The sequence below is a fragment of the Nematolebias whitei genome, chromosome 20 (genome assembly GCF_014905685.2).
Source record: "Nematolebias whitei isolate Nwh7 chromosome 20, NemWhi1, whole genome shotgun sequence".
NCBI lineage: Eukaryota > Metazoa > Chordata > Actinopteri > Cyprinodontiformes > Rivulidae > Nematolebias > Nematolebias whitei.
Genome location: NC_056517.1, coordinates 31,751,631 through 31,766,541, shown reverse-complemented (window position 1 = coordinate 31,766,541; position 14,911 = coordinate 31,751,631). Strand labels below are relative to the sequence as shown.

At 40.3% G+C, this 14,911-nt stretch overlaps 2 protein-coding genes across 2 annotated transcripts in view; one reads left to right on the top strand and one right to left on the bottom strand.

Moving 5' to 3' along the window:
- Positions 1–794: 794 nt before the first annotated feature.
- On the bottom strand, positions 795–6,166 carry gdap1 (ganglioside induced differentiation associated protein 1). Its single transcript, XM_037694360.1, has 6 exons — positions 5,985–6,166; positions 4,035–4,227; positions 3,534–3,707; positions 3,327–3,421; positions 1,807–1,921; positions 795–1,722 (listed from the first exon to the last, which is right to left on the bottom strand). Exons 1-6 carry the CDS (start codon positions 6,141–6,143, stop codon positions 1,370–1,372), a joined length of 1,089 nt encoding a protein of 362 aa, XP_037550288.1. The 5' UTR covers positions 6,144–6,166; the 3' UTR covers positions 795–1,369.
- Positions 6,167–6,701: 535 nt separating this feature from the next.
- LOC119426493 (junctophilin-1) overlaps positions 6,702–14,911 on the top strand; it is a 47,456-nt gene continuing 39,246 nt past the window's right edge. The window contains exons 1-3 of the mRNA XM_037694048.1: positions 6,702–6,779; positions 6,885–7,399; positions 10,030–10,798. Coding sequence (XP_037549976.1) covers positions 7,021–7,399; positions 10,030–10,798 — 1,148 coding nt within the window. The 5' untranslated portion in view covers positions 6,702–6,779; positions 6,885–7,020. The remainder of the gene's footprint in view (positions 6,780–6,884; positions 7,400–10,029; positions 10,799–14,911) is intronic.

The window sequence follows — 14,911 nt, the reverse complement described above, 5'->3', positions numbered from 1 at the left end:
AAACTGCCTTGTTGCCATGGTTACGCATCATAACAAATGTCCAAAACTAAAAAAGTTTCAGTAAAAATCCTTCCAGCTGCACAGCATCTGATACCAGAGGAAACAATCATCCAAAAAATGTGATTTACATCCAGAAAAAGAGGAATTAAAGTTTCCAAAAGCAAAATCTCAGAATGAAAGTAACAGAGCTGCTCCAACATGCAGCCACCTTGAGTGGCGCAATTCTAGAATTCAATATGTATGTAATTGTATATGTATATATATTTATACATATATATACATATATATATGTGTGTATATGTGTAGATAGATAGATAGACAGACAGACAGACAGACAGACAGACAGATAGATCTGAAACACTTATGGAAAATTGTTTTATTGTTAAATGGCAACCTGCGATTTCACAATGAAACTATTTTCCATAAGCGTTTCTTTGAAGTGACTCTGTCTTGTTACTCAATAAAATCATAAGTTTGACTCTGGATCTATTTTATAATAAGATAAATTAAATTTCACGCTCAGCATGTGGTAAATGATAATATAGACATGCAGACTTTTGTAAACAGGGTATTCTAAATACTGATTTAAACCAAGAGTCTGCCATTCTCAGCTACAGTCAAAGAGGTTGTTTACAAGTTGTTCATGTCAGAATCTCAACATATAAAGAGGAACAAACATAGACCTCTTCAAGAGCCTTGTCATTTTTAGACCCAGTTTTTATTTGCAGAGATCATAACGTTTAGTTTAGGCAAAACTAGTTGCAACTAAAGCAAACGAAAAGTACTGAGTTTATTACATTTTATTACTCTGAAAACATCTTTGCAGTCATAACAAGAAGCAAGCACACGATATGCCAAACCTTTCAGACTCTTAGACAAATCGAGACGTCTGACCTCATGTTTGGGGTTCTGCTGGTTTAATTTGTTCAACGGATATATTTTTAATCTTTGTGCTGTTTTACTCCATGTCACTGTTTTATTATCACTGCATGTCCAGACTACTGTGCTCTAACAGGAATGGTGCGTTCAGGTGCAGCCATGATGAGAATTACAGTATGTCTTTATTTTTTGGTTCAGGTCACATGTCTTTATGTATACATTGTGAGATGGCATTCTATCAAACCTCCTACAAAGAAAGCACATGTGAATATAATCTATATACATAGTTGACATAACAGGAAAAAAGGCTAAACATCCCATACTCGTCTATATAAGTCATGGTTTTCCTGAACAAGCATTCTGCGAGGATGAATAAATCCTTTGTGAGCAACGCTCTGCAAAATTAAAGTTTGTTCCGTTAAATATTGTGAATGTAGTTAATTGATCTCTTTAAATACTTTAATGTTGTCTTAAGTCACCCCATTGTGCCTCAGCTGACAGAAGACAGTCTCTTCTTCACGCAGAGGAACGTGAAGTACGTAGCTCCTCCGAGGATCCCGATCAGCAGCGTCGCACCGACTAGAACCGGCGCGTTCTTTCTAGCCACTCGAAAGGCCACGGGAAGGACGGCAGAGATCAGGATGTTGTTGACGTGGCCCAGAACTTTCCTGAAGGCCGACCGTTCCACCACCCGCTCATAGTACGTCTTCACGTTGACTCGGAGGCCGTTGCCCCAGTAGCGATGGGAGAGGCCGAGGAACTTCAGGCGGTGCAGCGTGACGGCCAGAGAGATGTCGGCCATGCTGAAGAAGTCCCCGCAAAGCCAGGATGGGCTGCCTTCTTCTACAAAAGCAGAACAGAGAGAGGGAGAAAAGTTCTGTAAGTGCTGCGTTTAATTATTGCAAAGTGAGAGGTCGCCATGGTTACCTGGCGTCTCCTCCACCCTCCTCTGTAACTCTGTCTCCACCTGGTCCATCACACCTTCCAGTTCGTCCAGAAGCTTCTTCAGGTACTTCATGTTGTCGTGCTCAAACAACTTTGACTACAAACACAGACATATTTATGGCACACGTTTAGTGCCGTGCCTCATCGTAAATGGACATAAAAATAAAATAAAAACAAAGATGGGGTTGAAACTTGTTGCCAAAACTTCTGAAAACATAAAATAGATTTAAACAACTCGCAGAAAATTAAATGAGCCCATTTTACATCCTTCATATCTTTAGATCTGTCTACAACCTTTTACTGCTCCTTTCACATTTTATTCTGGTTCAGCTTCCTTGTGTAAATTTAAACAGTTTTTTTCAGCTCATTTCAGCTGTTTTCTGCTCCTTTTAGCTTCTTTCTGCTAACTACAACATTTTTGTGCTTCTTCTAACTTCTTTCTGCTAATTTCAGCTTGTTGTGCTCCTTTCAGCTTATTTCTGAAAGTTTCTGAATTTTCTGCTATTTCAGCTACTATTTAGATGTTTTTAATGCAAATTTTAGCCTTTTCAGCTAATTCTACATTTTTTCCACTTGTTTCAACTTTTTTTCAGTCTAGTTCAGCAAAAATGGGACCTCTCCACCTTCTTCTGGTAATTTCAGCTTCTTTCAGCTTTTTTAGACACTTTTCAGCTTTTTTATTAATTTCAGCTTTTTTTCCAGATAATTTCTACTTTTTGTGCTAATTTCTACTCCTTTCAGCAAATGTGTTCTTTTTGCTTTCTTCTGCTAATTTAAGTTTGTTCTACATTTTCAGCTACTTTATACTGTGTAGCATTTTTAAGCTAATTTCAGCTGTTTTCAGATAAATTCAAGTTTTTTTATGGTAAGTTCTGCTAGTTTCAGCCTAATTAACGTTTTTCTGCTAATTTCAGCTTGTTATGCTTCTTTCAGCTTTTTTCTGCTAGTTTCAGCTTTTTCTGGCATTTCAGACATTCTTAGCTGTTATTGTGCTAAATTTAGCTTTTTCAGCCAATTCCATATTTTTAATTTAGCTCATTTCAGCTCCTTCTGGTAGTTTAAGCTTCTTTCTGCCTTTTCAGCTACTTTTCAGCCTTTTTTTATTTTTGCAAATATCAATTTTTTTTAGCTAACTTCCTAAATGTTGCTCTCATTTCTGCTTAATGTGTGTTCTTTCTGCTTTCTTCTGATATCTTAGGCTTGTTCTTCCATTGCAGTTACATTTCATCATGTTTTAAATCTAATTTCAGCTGTTTTTCAGCAAGTTCTTCAGCAATAAGCATTTGCACTGTATTTTCGCAGGAAATTCAATTTCTCTAGTTAAACTGGTGAGTGCAATAAATTCCAAGAACATCTCTCAACGTGGGTATTTACCTCATAACAAAATATTTTAGATTTAAACTTTTAGTTGCAGGAATGGACTCTGGAGCAGCCTAAAGTGTAAATCACAAAACTTTTAAACATTTCAACGCATTTAGCACCCTCCTTGTGTATTAGCTTACCTTTAAGCGCCTCTGTTTGGCTTCATAAGCATCTTTCAGCTCTGGGTTCTGCTCAGCCAGCTTCTCCAGCTCAGTCTGCGTGTTTCCAATCTGTGCTGTCAATAAATACAACAAAAAGACAAAGAAGCTTGTTATAAATTATAAAACATAGAGTCCAGCATGATGAAACTGAGAGAAACATCTGCTCTGCGTCTGAGACGCTCTTACTTCGTATGGACGTGGCAGCATATGCAGGTATGTAGGAGTCCACGGTGATCTCAGGATGAAGGATGCAGCCGTGTGTGTAGGCGTCCATCGGTAGTGAGTCCAGCAGCTCTCTGTAGTGCTGCACTCTGATATAAAATCTGCTTCCTGCTTCAGGAACCAGTCTGGGAACGCTCTCTGGAGGCGCACAGGTGGGGAAAACATGATTTTATTATGCTTTTATTGTTTACAAAATGCTTACATAGAAGGTAAAATTAATACTAAACAAAAAACAACATTTTTCTAAGAGTTAGGCAAATAAAACTCCTCTCTAACTATGTGCTTACCAGAGTTCCCTTCTTTGTGAAGCAGACTCTTAACATATTGTGGATTAATGCAAACCAAGAAAACATTAAACACAAATGATGCAGTTTAAAAAAACAACAGAAAACATTAAAAATGTGTTGAAATCAACAGAACAAAAGACTTTAAATGTTCTAAATGAGATTTCATCATCGTCCTCACCGCCCTTAAAGTTCTCCTCCAGATAGTCCATTATCTGTGTCAGGTCGCAGAGGACGCTGTTGTTGTGGACCAGGACGGGCACCTCGCCTGCAGGATTCAGCCTCATGAACCACGGCTCGTTGTGCTCGCTGAGAGGAAGGCTCACATCGTACTCCTCACAACGCAAACCCTTCTCTGCCACGGCCAGACGAACCTGAAGAACAGCCGGAAATGTTAATAGAAATTCAATTAGAGTCTGATACTTTTACTTCCTGTTCCAACGATGAAAATTCAGTGTGAATGCTTATTGTAGAAGAACTTGCTGAAAAACAGCTAAAATTAGCTAAAAACGATCTGAAATGTAGATGAAATGGAAGAAGAAGCCCAAATTAGTAGAAGAAAACAGAAAGAACACATCTTTGCGGAATTATGTTTAAATGAGCAGAAATGAGCACAAAAATTTCAAAAATGGCTAAAAAGTAGCTGAAAAGTAGCTGCAAAGGCAAAAAACTAAACAAAACAAAAAAGCTTAAACTACCAGAAGGAAGCAAAAAGAGCTGAAATGAGATGTGGAATTAGCTGAAAGCAAAAAAATTAGCATCAACAGAGCTAAATCATAGCTGAAAGAAATGAAAAAGCTGAAACTAGGAGAAAACGGCTGAAAAAAGTGGATATTATCTGAATAAAGCTGAAATTGGCTAAAAAAAATGCAGAAATTAGCTTACATTACCAGACGGAAGTAGAGAGAGCACATTTTTACAGAATTAGACTGAAAAAAATTGACATGAGTGCAAAAAATATGGAATTAGCCGATAAAGCTAAAGCATAAAACAGCTAAATAGTAGTTGAAATAGCAGAAGAACCTGAAACTTGCATAAGCTGAAATTAGCAGAAACAAGTTAGAAGAAGCACAAAAATATTGTAGTTAGTAGAAAGAACCTTAAAGGAGCAGAAAACAGTTGAAAGTAGCTAAAAGTAGCTGAAAAAAAATTGCACCAGGAAGATGAAAGAAGCGGAAGTGGAACAAAATGTGAAAGGAGCAGTTAAAAAAATTATAAAATAATAAAATTTTAAAAAGCTGAAATGTAGCTAAAACAGCAACAAGAAGCTTAAGTTAGCAGAAAGCGTGGAGAAAGCACATTTTTGCTGAATTGGGCTGACAAAAATTGAAATTATTGCAAAAAAATCTAGAATTAGCTGAAAAAGCTAAATTTAGCATTTAAAAGCTAAAGTTGAAATAGCAGAAAAAGCTGAAACTTGTATAAATAAGCTGAAATTATAGAAGAAGCAAAAACATCTTCTAGTTAGCAGAAAGAATCTAAAAGAATCACAAAACAGCTGTAAAAACAGCTGACTAGCTGAACATAGCTGAACAAAGTTTACATTTGCACAAGGAAGCTGAAAAAAAGCTGAACCAGAACAAAATGTGAAAGGAGCAGAAAAAGCTTGCAAACAGATCTAAAGATCTGAAGGATGTAAAATAAGCTCAATTCATTTCAAATGAGACTAAAAGTGGCAGAAAAGGCTAAATATTTCAAAAATATAAAGTCGCACCAATACCAAAAGTCATAGCACTCTTCTCCTGAACGAGCTGAAAATTTTGATTTACAATTTGCTGAAATTGCACAAAAATTGTGGAATGAGAAAGATGCCGAAAAACATACGGAAGAAAAATGGATCACAATAGTCTGAATGCTTCATAAACATTCACAATATAAGCTTTACTGTTATGAAACATGACTGGACATGGCTGTTTTTAATATAAAACAACAGTTAAATAACCCATAAAATGAGCTTTTACTGTTATGTTGGCAAATATGTGAGTAATGAACGTTTTGATATAATGTAAGGTCGATTTATTTGGTATGACTTCGAGCTAAAAGCGTTGAAATGTCTCTTTAAGTGTGTTGTTGACCTAATGGGGAGCTGTCCATGGAGTTGTGGTGCTGAAGCCTGAGGACGCCTCCTTACCTTCTGGGAGTTAAAACTCTGCGTCCAGTGATAAAGCTTCAGGTTGTTTTCTTGTTTGTTGCCAACTCTAACACTCTGTTGATGACCGTCTCGGTCCGGGTTCTTTTGTATGAGAGCAGCTTTTTCATCTTGAGCTTCGGAGCCGAGATCCGACGCCATTTTGTCTGTTCAGAGCAACGCGTGACGTCACGGTCTTCGCTGACGCGTAAAAATATATGCGCGGTGACGTTGTTGTAATTAACCAGCAGAGGGCGCTGTCACCTACACTGCGCTGTTAAAAGTGCTCACAATAAAGGCCATAATTCAGGTGAAGCACCTGCTGCATCAACTAAAAATGTAATTATTGTTTTCTTTTAATATTCAGTTGTAAAAGAGATGCGTACTTGTTTGTTTTAATGGCGCTTAACGACATAAACAAAACTGTTTCTATTGAAAATGACGAATTTGAGCAACAAGACGCACATAATCAGCTTTTTTTTTATGTGATCATATCTGATTGGAATGACATCATATAATCTCATTATTGATAATCCTGGACAAATAATTGTGTTAGTCAAACAGCTACTGTCGGAATTCACACCTGTGGCGCGTCCTGTAAATATAGCGGTGTCTTATTTTGGTGGGGTTCAGAATGGTGGGTGGGGGGGATGACGGTGGGGTGAGAGTGGGAGGTCCGTGCGGCGTGACGTTGGCTCACAGCCTTTCTCCAGCAGGGTCTCCATACCTCCCTCCCTCCCTCTGTGGTCAGTGGGTGAGAGGGGGGAGACGAGAAGCACCGATCGGAGAACCCTGCCGGTAAATGACGCCCATACCTTTACTTTTAATCATTACGCGTGCCTTTTGTGTTACAAGTCTGGCTATTTTTCATCCTCTCCCCCCCCCCCCCCTGCCCCTCTCTAGTCATCATCATCATCCTGCTGCCGCCTCGATCCTGCCATCACACCCCCCCACCCCCACCCCACCCGGTCCAGCCTCCGGTCCTGGAGCGTCGGACGCAGCGCTTGGATCTCCAGCCGTTTTCCTCCTCTCGATCTGAATGACGGGCGGACGGTTTGACTTCGACGACGGCGGCACTTTCTGCGGGGGGTGGGAGGATGGCAAAGCCCACGGACACGGCATCTGCACCGGACCCAAGGGCCAGGGCGAGTACGCCGGGTCCTGGTCGCACGGTTTCGAGATAGTGGGGGTGTACACCTGGCCCAGCGGGAACACCTACAAGGGCTACTGGTCCCAGGGGAAGCGGCACGGGCTGGGCGTGGAGAATAAAGGCAAGTGGGTGTACCGCGGGGAGTGGAGCCACGGCTTCAAGGGGCGCTACGGAGTCCGGCAGAGCCACAACACACCTGCCAGGTACGAAGGGACCTGGAGCAACGGGCTGCAGGATGGATACGGGGTCGAAACCTACTGCGATGGAGGTGAGAGAGGCAGCGCGCGCTCCTTTAACTGCTGTGTGTAGGTTGCTCAGTCTCTATTGGAGCCCCCACCGCACCTCACCTCACTCAACAGTTTAGCTTACGGCGGGCGATCTTGTTTTCGCTTTTGTGCGCATGCGTTTATGTCTGTTAGCGAAACATCTCATGAACCACTGAACGGATTCCAAAGAAACTTGCAGAAACTAACCCCTGGGTTTCTGTCCACAAGTGTTGAACTTTTCGAGTGAAATGGGTTCAAGATGGCCGCCACAGCTAAGCAAAATTGGGAAGTACAAAAACGGCTATAATTCAGCTGTTTTTTTTCAGAGATCGAGCTGAAATTTGTTGTGTAGCTGAGGCAGATCCCGGACTTGGACTCTGAGCGCTATAGCTGACTGGGCGAAATCTGTGCAATTTTTTTTTTTTTTTCAACATTTACTATACTCTGTCTTTTTGTCTGTTAGCAAAATATCTCAAAAACCACGGGGCGGATTTTAGAGAAACTTTCAGGAAATAATCTGTGGATGGTCCTCTACAACTTTTTAGCTTTTGGAGCTAATCCGATTCAACTTGTCCACCAAAACTAAGTGAAAGTAGAAAACACAAATATGGCTTTAATTCGGTTAATTTTAGAGATATGGTGCTAAATCTTGATGTAGCTGATTATTAGTATCAACAATTACGCCTAGGCCAAATCTGATTCCCTAAAACTTTAGCATGGAGTTGGGCTGTTAGCAAAATATCACCTGAACCATTGAATGGATTTTAATTATACTTTCAAAAAGTAATCAATAATTCAAGATGGCCACCACAGCAATTTCAGCTAACACAAATATGGCTATAACTCAGACATGGAGCTAAAATTGCATGTGGTAGTAGCTGAGAGTCATCCAACATGTATTCTGTGCACGATTTGACATGGGGTTGCTAGGTCGTTTATTTAAATTATCTTGTCTTTGTTGTTGACCACCGGCTGCTTGTTGGGAGGAGTGAGACTCCGCATGTCTGATGAAGAGGGAGTTTGTAAATCAAAGCAAATCAGACCATTTATAGCTCAGAGTGGTCCGAGCATCTCCAGCTTCTCTCTTAAGAACTTGGATGAAACGGTCCCCACGTTTGAAACAAAAGGAGAAGGTGCCAGTTTGTACAAGTGGATTTCCTGCTTCCTGGTGTCTTAATGCAGACGCATTCAGGGAGCTGATCTAAGCATTCAGCCATTTTAAGTGCATCCTCCTGGATATGCTGACAGTGAGAGGGTTAGTGAGCTCCGTGAGACCCCCCCTTCCCTTAGCTTTGTCATCTCAGAGACAGGATCCCAGCCAAGTTAAAGCCATGTGGTCAATTCTCATAAAACACCCAAGTCTCCAGCTGATGTTAACTGAGGCTTCACGGTGCAGAACAATGGTTACACATCGCAGGGGTTTGGCAAATCATTTGATCCTACAGGATCTCCTCCACATCTGGCTGTCTGGCTTTGCCACATCCTGATAACTTGATCTGCAGGGTCACCAAATTTGGACTGCAGCCCGTTAATCTTACGCTGTTTATCCATCTAAATGGCCGCCTAAGCTAGCGTGTAATTTTATTTTCTTCTTTTCTTTATGTTTATGGTGTTTGCTAAATGAGATCTCATGTTAACGAGTCCTCCTTGTTGTGAGGATAAGTGTTGGAAGGTGCTGCTGCAGCAACATGCTCGTTGGGCCCAGCAGCACCAAATGGGATTAATGAAGTGGTCTCCTCATTAAGTGACTCATAGGAACTCCCTGCGGTCAGAGAGAGAGAAACAGCTAGTGGTGAACTCGTCTCAAAATAGGCACCTAGCTCAGAGAATCACATTCATCCCAAATGACTATTTGAATCTTAATCAAATCATGGTGATTAAGTTACCTATGCTCACTGTCACAGATCTAAAGGGAAAGCATTTCATTAGGTGATGTCGATCGCACCCTAACACCGCACCAAACCTTTTATGTGATCACTTTCAAATAATTCTTTATTCAAAATCTTTTACTTAAAAAATATATATAAATCACATAAAATGCTAGAATTTATTTCCCTTGAGGGCAAAGTTCAGCTCTACGAAGTGGGGTTCAATGAAAAGTTTGTGAACAAGAAATATCTTACCTGGTGTGGATAGCTTTTTGGAGGACCGAAGCTTGACCCTAACTGAACCCTTTCATATGCAAAATGGCGCTTCACCTGAAGAAGGTTGCAGGTTTGAAATTAACTGGGGCTTTTATGTGTGGAGTTTGTATGTTCTGCCTGTGCATGCACGGGTTTTATCCCGGTACTCCATTTTCAGTCTAGTAACATACACGTTAGGTTAATTGTAGATCCTAAACTGGCCTTTGGGGTGACTGTGTATGGTTGTTTATGCATTGGCCCTGTGATAGATTGACAACCTGTCCAAGACGTATCCTACCTCTCACCAGCTGGAGCTACATTGACAGCAGAGATGGGCACCAGCTCCCCACAGGAACAAACACTTTAACCCTCTTATTGTCCTTGAGTTAACAAAAGGTACTACAGTAGGTGCCATTGTGGACCATTAAAAATGAAGGATAGATCAGTATCACAAGCCAAAACTGTTAGAAATCACTCAAAATTAATTGGCTATCTGCTTTGTGTTCCAGGTACCTATCAAGGTCAGTGGATGGGTGGGATGCGCCATGGCTATGGCGTCCGTCAGAGTGTTCCCTATGGCATGGCCACCGTCATCCGTTCCCCGCTACGAACATCCATGGCCTCCCTGCGCTCCGAGCAGAGCAACGGCACTGTGCTCCATGACCTCTCCTCCCCTGCCGACACGCCGACAGGCAGCCGCGGAGGCTTCGTCCTCAACTTCCACTCGGACAGCGAGGTCGTCACTGGCAAGAAAAAGGGTCTGTTCCGCCGGGGCTCGCTATTCGGCAGCCTCCGACAGCTGCGCAAGTCTGACTCTCGGACTTCAATCTCCAGCAAGCGCAGCTCTGCGAGAAGCGACGCCACCATGAGTCGCATCAGTTCCAGCGACGCCAACTCCACCATATCTATCGGCGATGGCGAGCTGCCGGATGAGGACCTACCTCAGGAGGACCATGTGGACGCGACCACCACTGAGACGTACATGGGCGAGTGGAAGAACGACAAGCGGAACGGGTTTGGTGTTTCAGAGAGATCCAACGGGATGAAATATGAAGGGGAATGGCTTAACAACAAACGCCATGGTTACGGGTGCACAGTTTTCCCAGAAGGCACCAAAGAAGAAGGGAAGTACAAAAATAATGTGCTGGTGCGTGGAATTAGAAAGCAGTTGATCCCTCTTAAGAACCCCAAAACCAAAGAGAAGGTAGATCGGGCTGTGGAGGGGGCACAGAGGGCTGCAGCCATCGCAAGGAGTAAAGTGGAAATAGCAGCTTCCAGGTAAAGTTGTGTTTGTGTCTCTGAGTGTTTTTCTCCTGTATGAACATGCAGACACCGTTTTTATTACCACTGTTTGACAAATTTGTGCTGGTCTGATTTAACACCTGATCTTGAACAAAAGGGCAAGGGTTTTACGTTGCCAGTACGTTTATCCCTGGAAAAAGTCGTGTTTGTCATTTCCTGTTGTCTTGTTCACATTGTATTACCGTAGTTTTTCTGTATGTCCATGTGTGTGCTGAATACCTGCACGGCAGTTATCACTCTGATGTGGCGTCTTCTGTTAAACAGGTGAACAAGGTATGACCTTTTCATTTAGAGCCCCTCCCATGTCCTCCCCAGCGTCTCAGTGGTGTCCCCTTGTTTCGTTGCGTGAGGGAATCGTTAGAGCGATGACTGAGGGAATGTGTTCAACTGTGAAAAAGTTTCAATGTAATGATGCATGGCTAAGTTTTACTTTTGTCTCGTAATAGTTGCACGTAAATTGGTATAAATGAACATATCTACAAATATGTAAATTAAAAAAAACAGACAGGTGAGGTGTGTATGCTCAAGTAGTTAACAGAATAAATCTTAAGTTAAGGATCATCATACAATCATACATTATGTGTATTTCTACATACATATATATATATATATACACACACACAAATATATATATATATATATATATATATATATATATATATGTATATATGTATGTATGTATATGTATATATGTATGTATGTATGTTTATGTATATATGTATGTATGTATATGTATATATGTATGTATGTATGTTTATGTATATATGTATGTATGTATGTATATATATGTATGTGTATGTATGTTTATGTATATATGTATGTATGTATGTATGTATATATATATATAGACACACACAGTAATACAGTATAAATATATGTGTGATATATGTGTGTGTTAGTTGAGCAGAGTAGTAGCCTAAAGCTAAATTTTGATAAATTGTATCCAAGAGCTAAATCTAGCAAAAATAGTAATAGAATCCTACAAAGATCATAACAGTTGCTAAAAAAATAAAATTCATTAAACTGTGGCTAAAATCTTAAATTTGCTATACCATAGCTAAAAACTAAAACTGTCAAAATAGCAATTGACAGCTACAATTATCAGAACAACTATTTATGCTAAAAAACAGCCGAAGAGTAGCTTGAAGCCAAAACTAGTGAAACAGTAGCTTTAAGCTAAACCATCAAAACAGTAACTGAAAGCTAAATTTGCACAGAACAACTGCTAATAGATAAAACCAGCTGAACAGTATCTAAAAGGTCAAATTACTCAAAGAGTAGCAAGTGACTAAAACTAACAAAGCATTAGCTAAATTGTAGTTAAAAGCTAAAAAAAAAAAAAGTAGCAATATTCTGAAGTAGTTTTCAAAGAGCACGTTTTAAAAAAACAAAACAAAACAAAAAAAAAAATGAGATTCCAGATTATATCCATTCATCCATCCATTATCTTTTACCCGCTTCTTCCATTTTGGGTCACGGGGGTCGCCGGTGCCCATGTCCAGAAATCACTGTGCGAGGGGTGAACATTTAAAAACTTGAATGGCTCATATAGCTGAAGGTAGGTAAAGAATGTACAGAAGAAACTAAACAGGAAATAATAACTCAAGATACATTTATTACGTTGAAAACAAAATATCTGCACAGATTTTCTTTTTTGGTGTGTGTGTGGTCTGGTGTGGAGTTTAACCACAGACAGGACACACAGGCGAACAAGTCTTTATCCCCTAAGAACAGTGAGGATGAAATAATTCAAGTGGGAATATTTAAAAGACAATGCTTTGAAATAAATAGTATCTAATATCCTCTTAGCTTGGTATATTTGAAGGAAAAGCATGCATCTGGTACAGAATGTTTATGGCAGCAAACAATCTTCTGCGCTGAAGTAAGTGATCAAATTACTGGGATGAGATGTGCTGCTGGAAATCTCAAACCAATCTCCAGTCTATAATCAGGATATATTTTTTTATTTATTTGTGCCTTTGTGTTGCAAACTCCCAGAGTGGCGAGTTCTAAGCAGGTTATGTAACTCATTGTACAGTACAGTGCAACGGCGAAGGATGCACTCGAATCGATCCAGTTCTGGTCACGTGATTTCCTGTCTTTGAATGTGGAGCGCAGCGCTAATCGGGGGGGGGGGGGGGGCACTTCAGCAGGGCAGTCAGAGGAAAATGGATTGAAATGTCTAAGTGGTTATCAAGTATGGCTGGAGTCTGCAGAGCTAAAGCTTTCGGAGGAACTGGAATGGACAGAAATGATGGGAGAGGGAATAAAAAGGAAATGCTTGTCGCTTCTTCTGCTGGTTTTTACAGAACAGGAGTTATCCCATCAGCCACTGGGGCGGAGCTGATGACCTCATGTTTGTGATGAGCTAATCGATAGAGAGCCGGCGTGGTGCAGTGGAGTGGAGTTCTGTGTCCGGCATTCACAGTTGTTGTGTTATCTTTGTGAAACGAACAGTGAGTCCGGACCGTGTGGGTGTGTGTGTGGTTAAATGAGGCCTGTGGGCTGAGATAAGTGACTGTGCCACCGAGGAGCTTACAGAGTCCTGATGCTTCTCCCATGAATCTTTTTTTTTTTCCAGTTCAGCAGATCAGGTATCTTGGTAACTCAGCAGTTTGTCTGAATACAGACTGTGTAATAGGCCAACATGGCCGTAGATAACAACGAGCTTCCTGAATTAACCTTCACTAAAACAGAGGGACTTGGATCACCGGACTGAAGCAGCACAGAAAAAAAAGACAGACGTGCATATCACCCGTCGCCTAAAACGACACTTGTAGCTATCCTTAAATATAACATTAACAGTAATCCATTGCCTTATTGTGGGATTTCACACTCGGAGTATGTGTGGCGATGACTCTCAACAACTACCACACTAAAACATTGCACATTATCTGTACAACTGACTGAGTTATAGTCATTGTGTGTTTTTTTTTAGGTCAGTTAGTTGTGGATGCTGTTCTGTATCAGGTTGGCTCCAAAAGTAAGTCAGTAGATGTACTTTGTATACAAAATGATTACTTTCTGCAAGTTTCATTAAAATGTGTCCGGTGGTTCATGATATTTTGGAGATAGATCTGAGCAAAAACCTGATCATCCTTGTGTAATTATGCACTGTTTGAGATGTTTGCTGTCGTTAAAGCGTATCCAAGTTATTTGAAAGGGAGATACTTCTATCATTTTGATTTATGTCATTTTCAATGAACAAAATATAACAAAGTTACTTGCATGTAATTTGCAACACTTAGACGAACACAGAAACTTAGAAATATATAGACTAGTATCTTCATTTTTCTACTTGGTTATTGAAAAAAGGTTTGTAAGCTCAATCATCCAAGTAGATAACGTTAAATCGTGTGATCTGGACCAGTTTCTTTAAATGAGAAACTAGGGATGCACGATATTGGATTTTTGGCTGATATCCGATATGCCAATATGTTAAAACTTATTTGGCCGATAACCGATACCAATACCGATATTTTTCCCCTAGACCTACTTACAGAGACTACATAAAAATACTACATTATTCTGCATGGTGCTACCAAATGCAGATGCCATAAAAAGGGTCTGAAAATGATGTAAAACTTCAACTTGGATTATGTTTAATGTCAAATGTATTCATGACATTTACTCTCTAACACAACGACAACACTCCAACAGTGCAAATTTGTAAATGTTCACAAATCTAAACTCAACCTGTTCACAAGCGACAAGTGAAAAGTGCATAAGTGGTAGTGCATTAGTAGATGTACTTGAGAGTTTCTTGTATTAAAAATTAACTTAAAACAGAATCCTTTTATATCGGTGAGTTATTTTGATAGAATGGCCGATGTCCAATATTTAAATTTATCGCTAATATCGTCCGATATCGATACCATGCCAATAATATCGTGCACCCCTATGAGAAACGTTTTGATTCCCATCAGGAAGACTTCATCAGTCTCGGCCTGCCAACCAGATCTGCCCCATAGGTAGCCTCCATCGCTGTTTCAAGCCAACCTCCTGTTGAAATCTCAAGAAGTCTTTTAACACATGCAAACAGGGCCCATCTGTCCAAAACAATCAATCATCATGTATAACAATCAAATG

Bases quoted from the DNA above. Each gene is read 5' to 3' on its own strand.
- gdap1 (XM_037694360.1), bottom strand. From the start codon at position 6,143: ATGGCGTCGGATCTCGGCTCCGAAGCTCAAGATGAAAAAGCTGCTCTC. The intron at 3,708-4,034 runs GTGAGGACGATG...GTGCGCCTCCAG, and splicing joins GGAGGAGAACTTTAAGGGCG to AGAGCGTTCCCAGACTGGTT. The intron at 1,922-3,326 runs GTAAGCTAATAC...CTGTGTTTGTAG, and splicing joins CCAAACAGAGGCGCTTAAAG to TCAAAGTTGTTTGAGCACGA.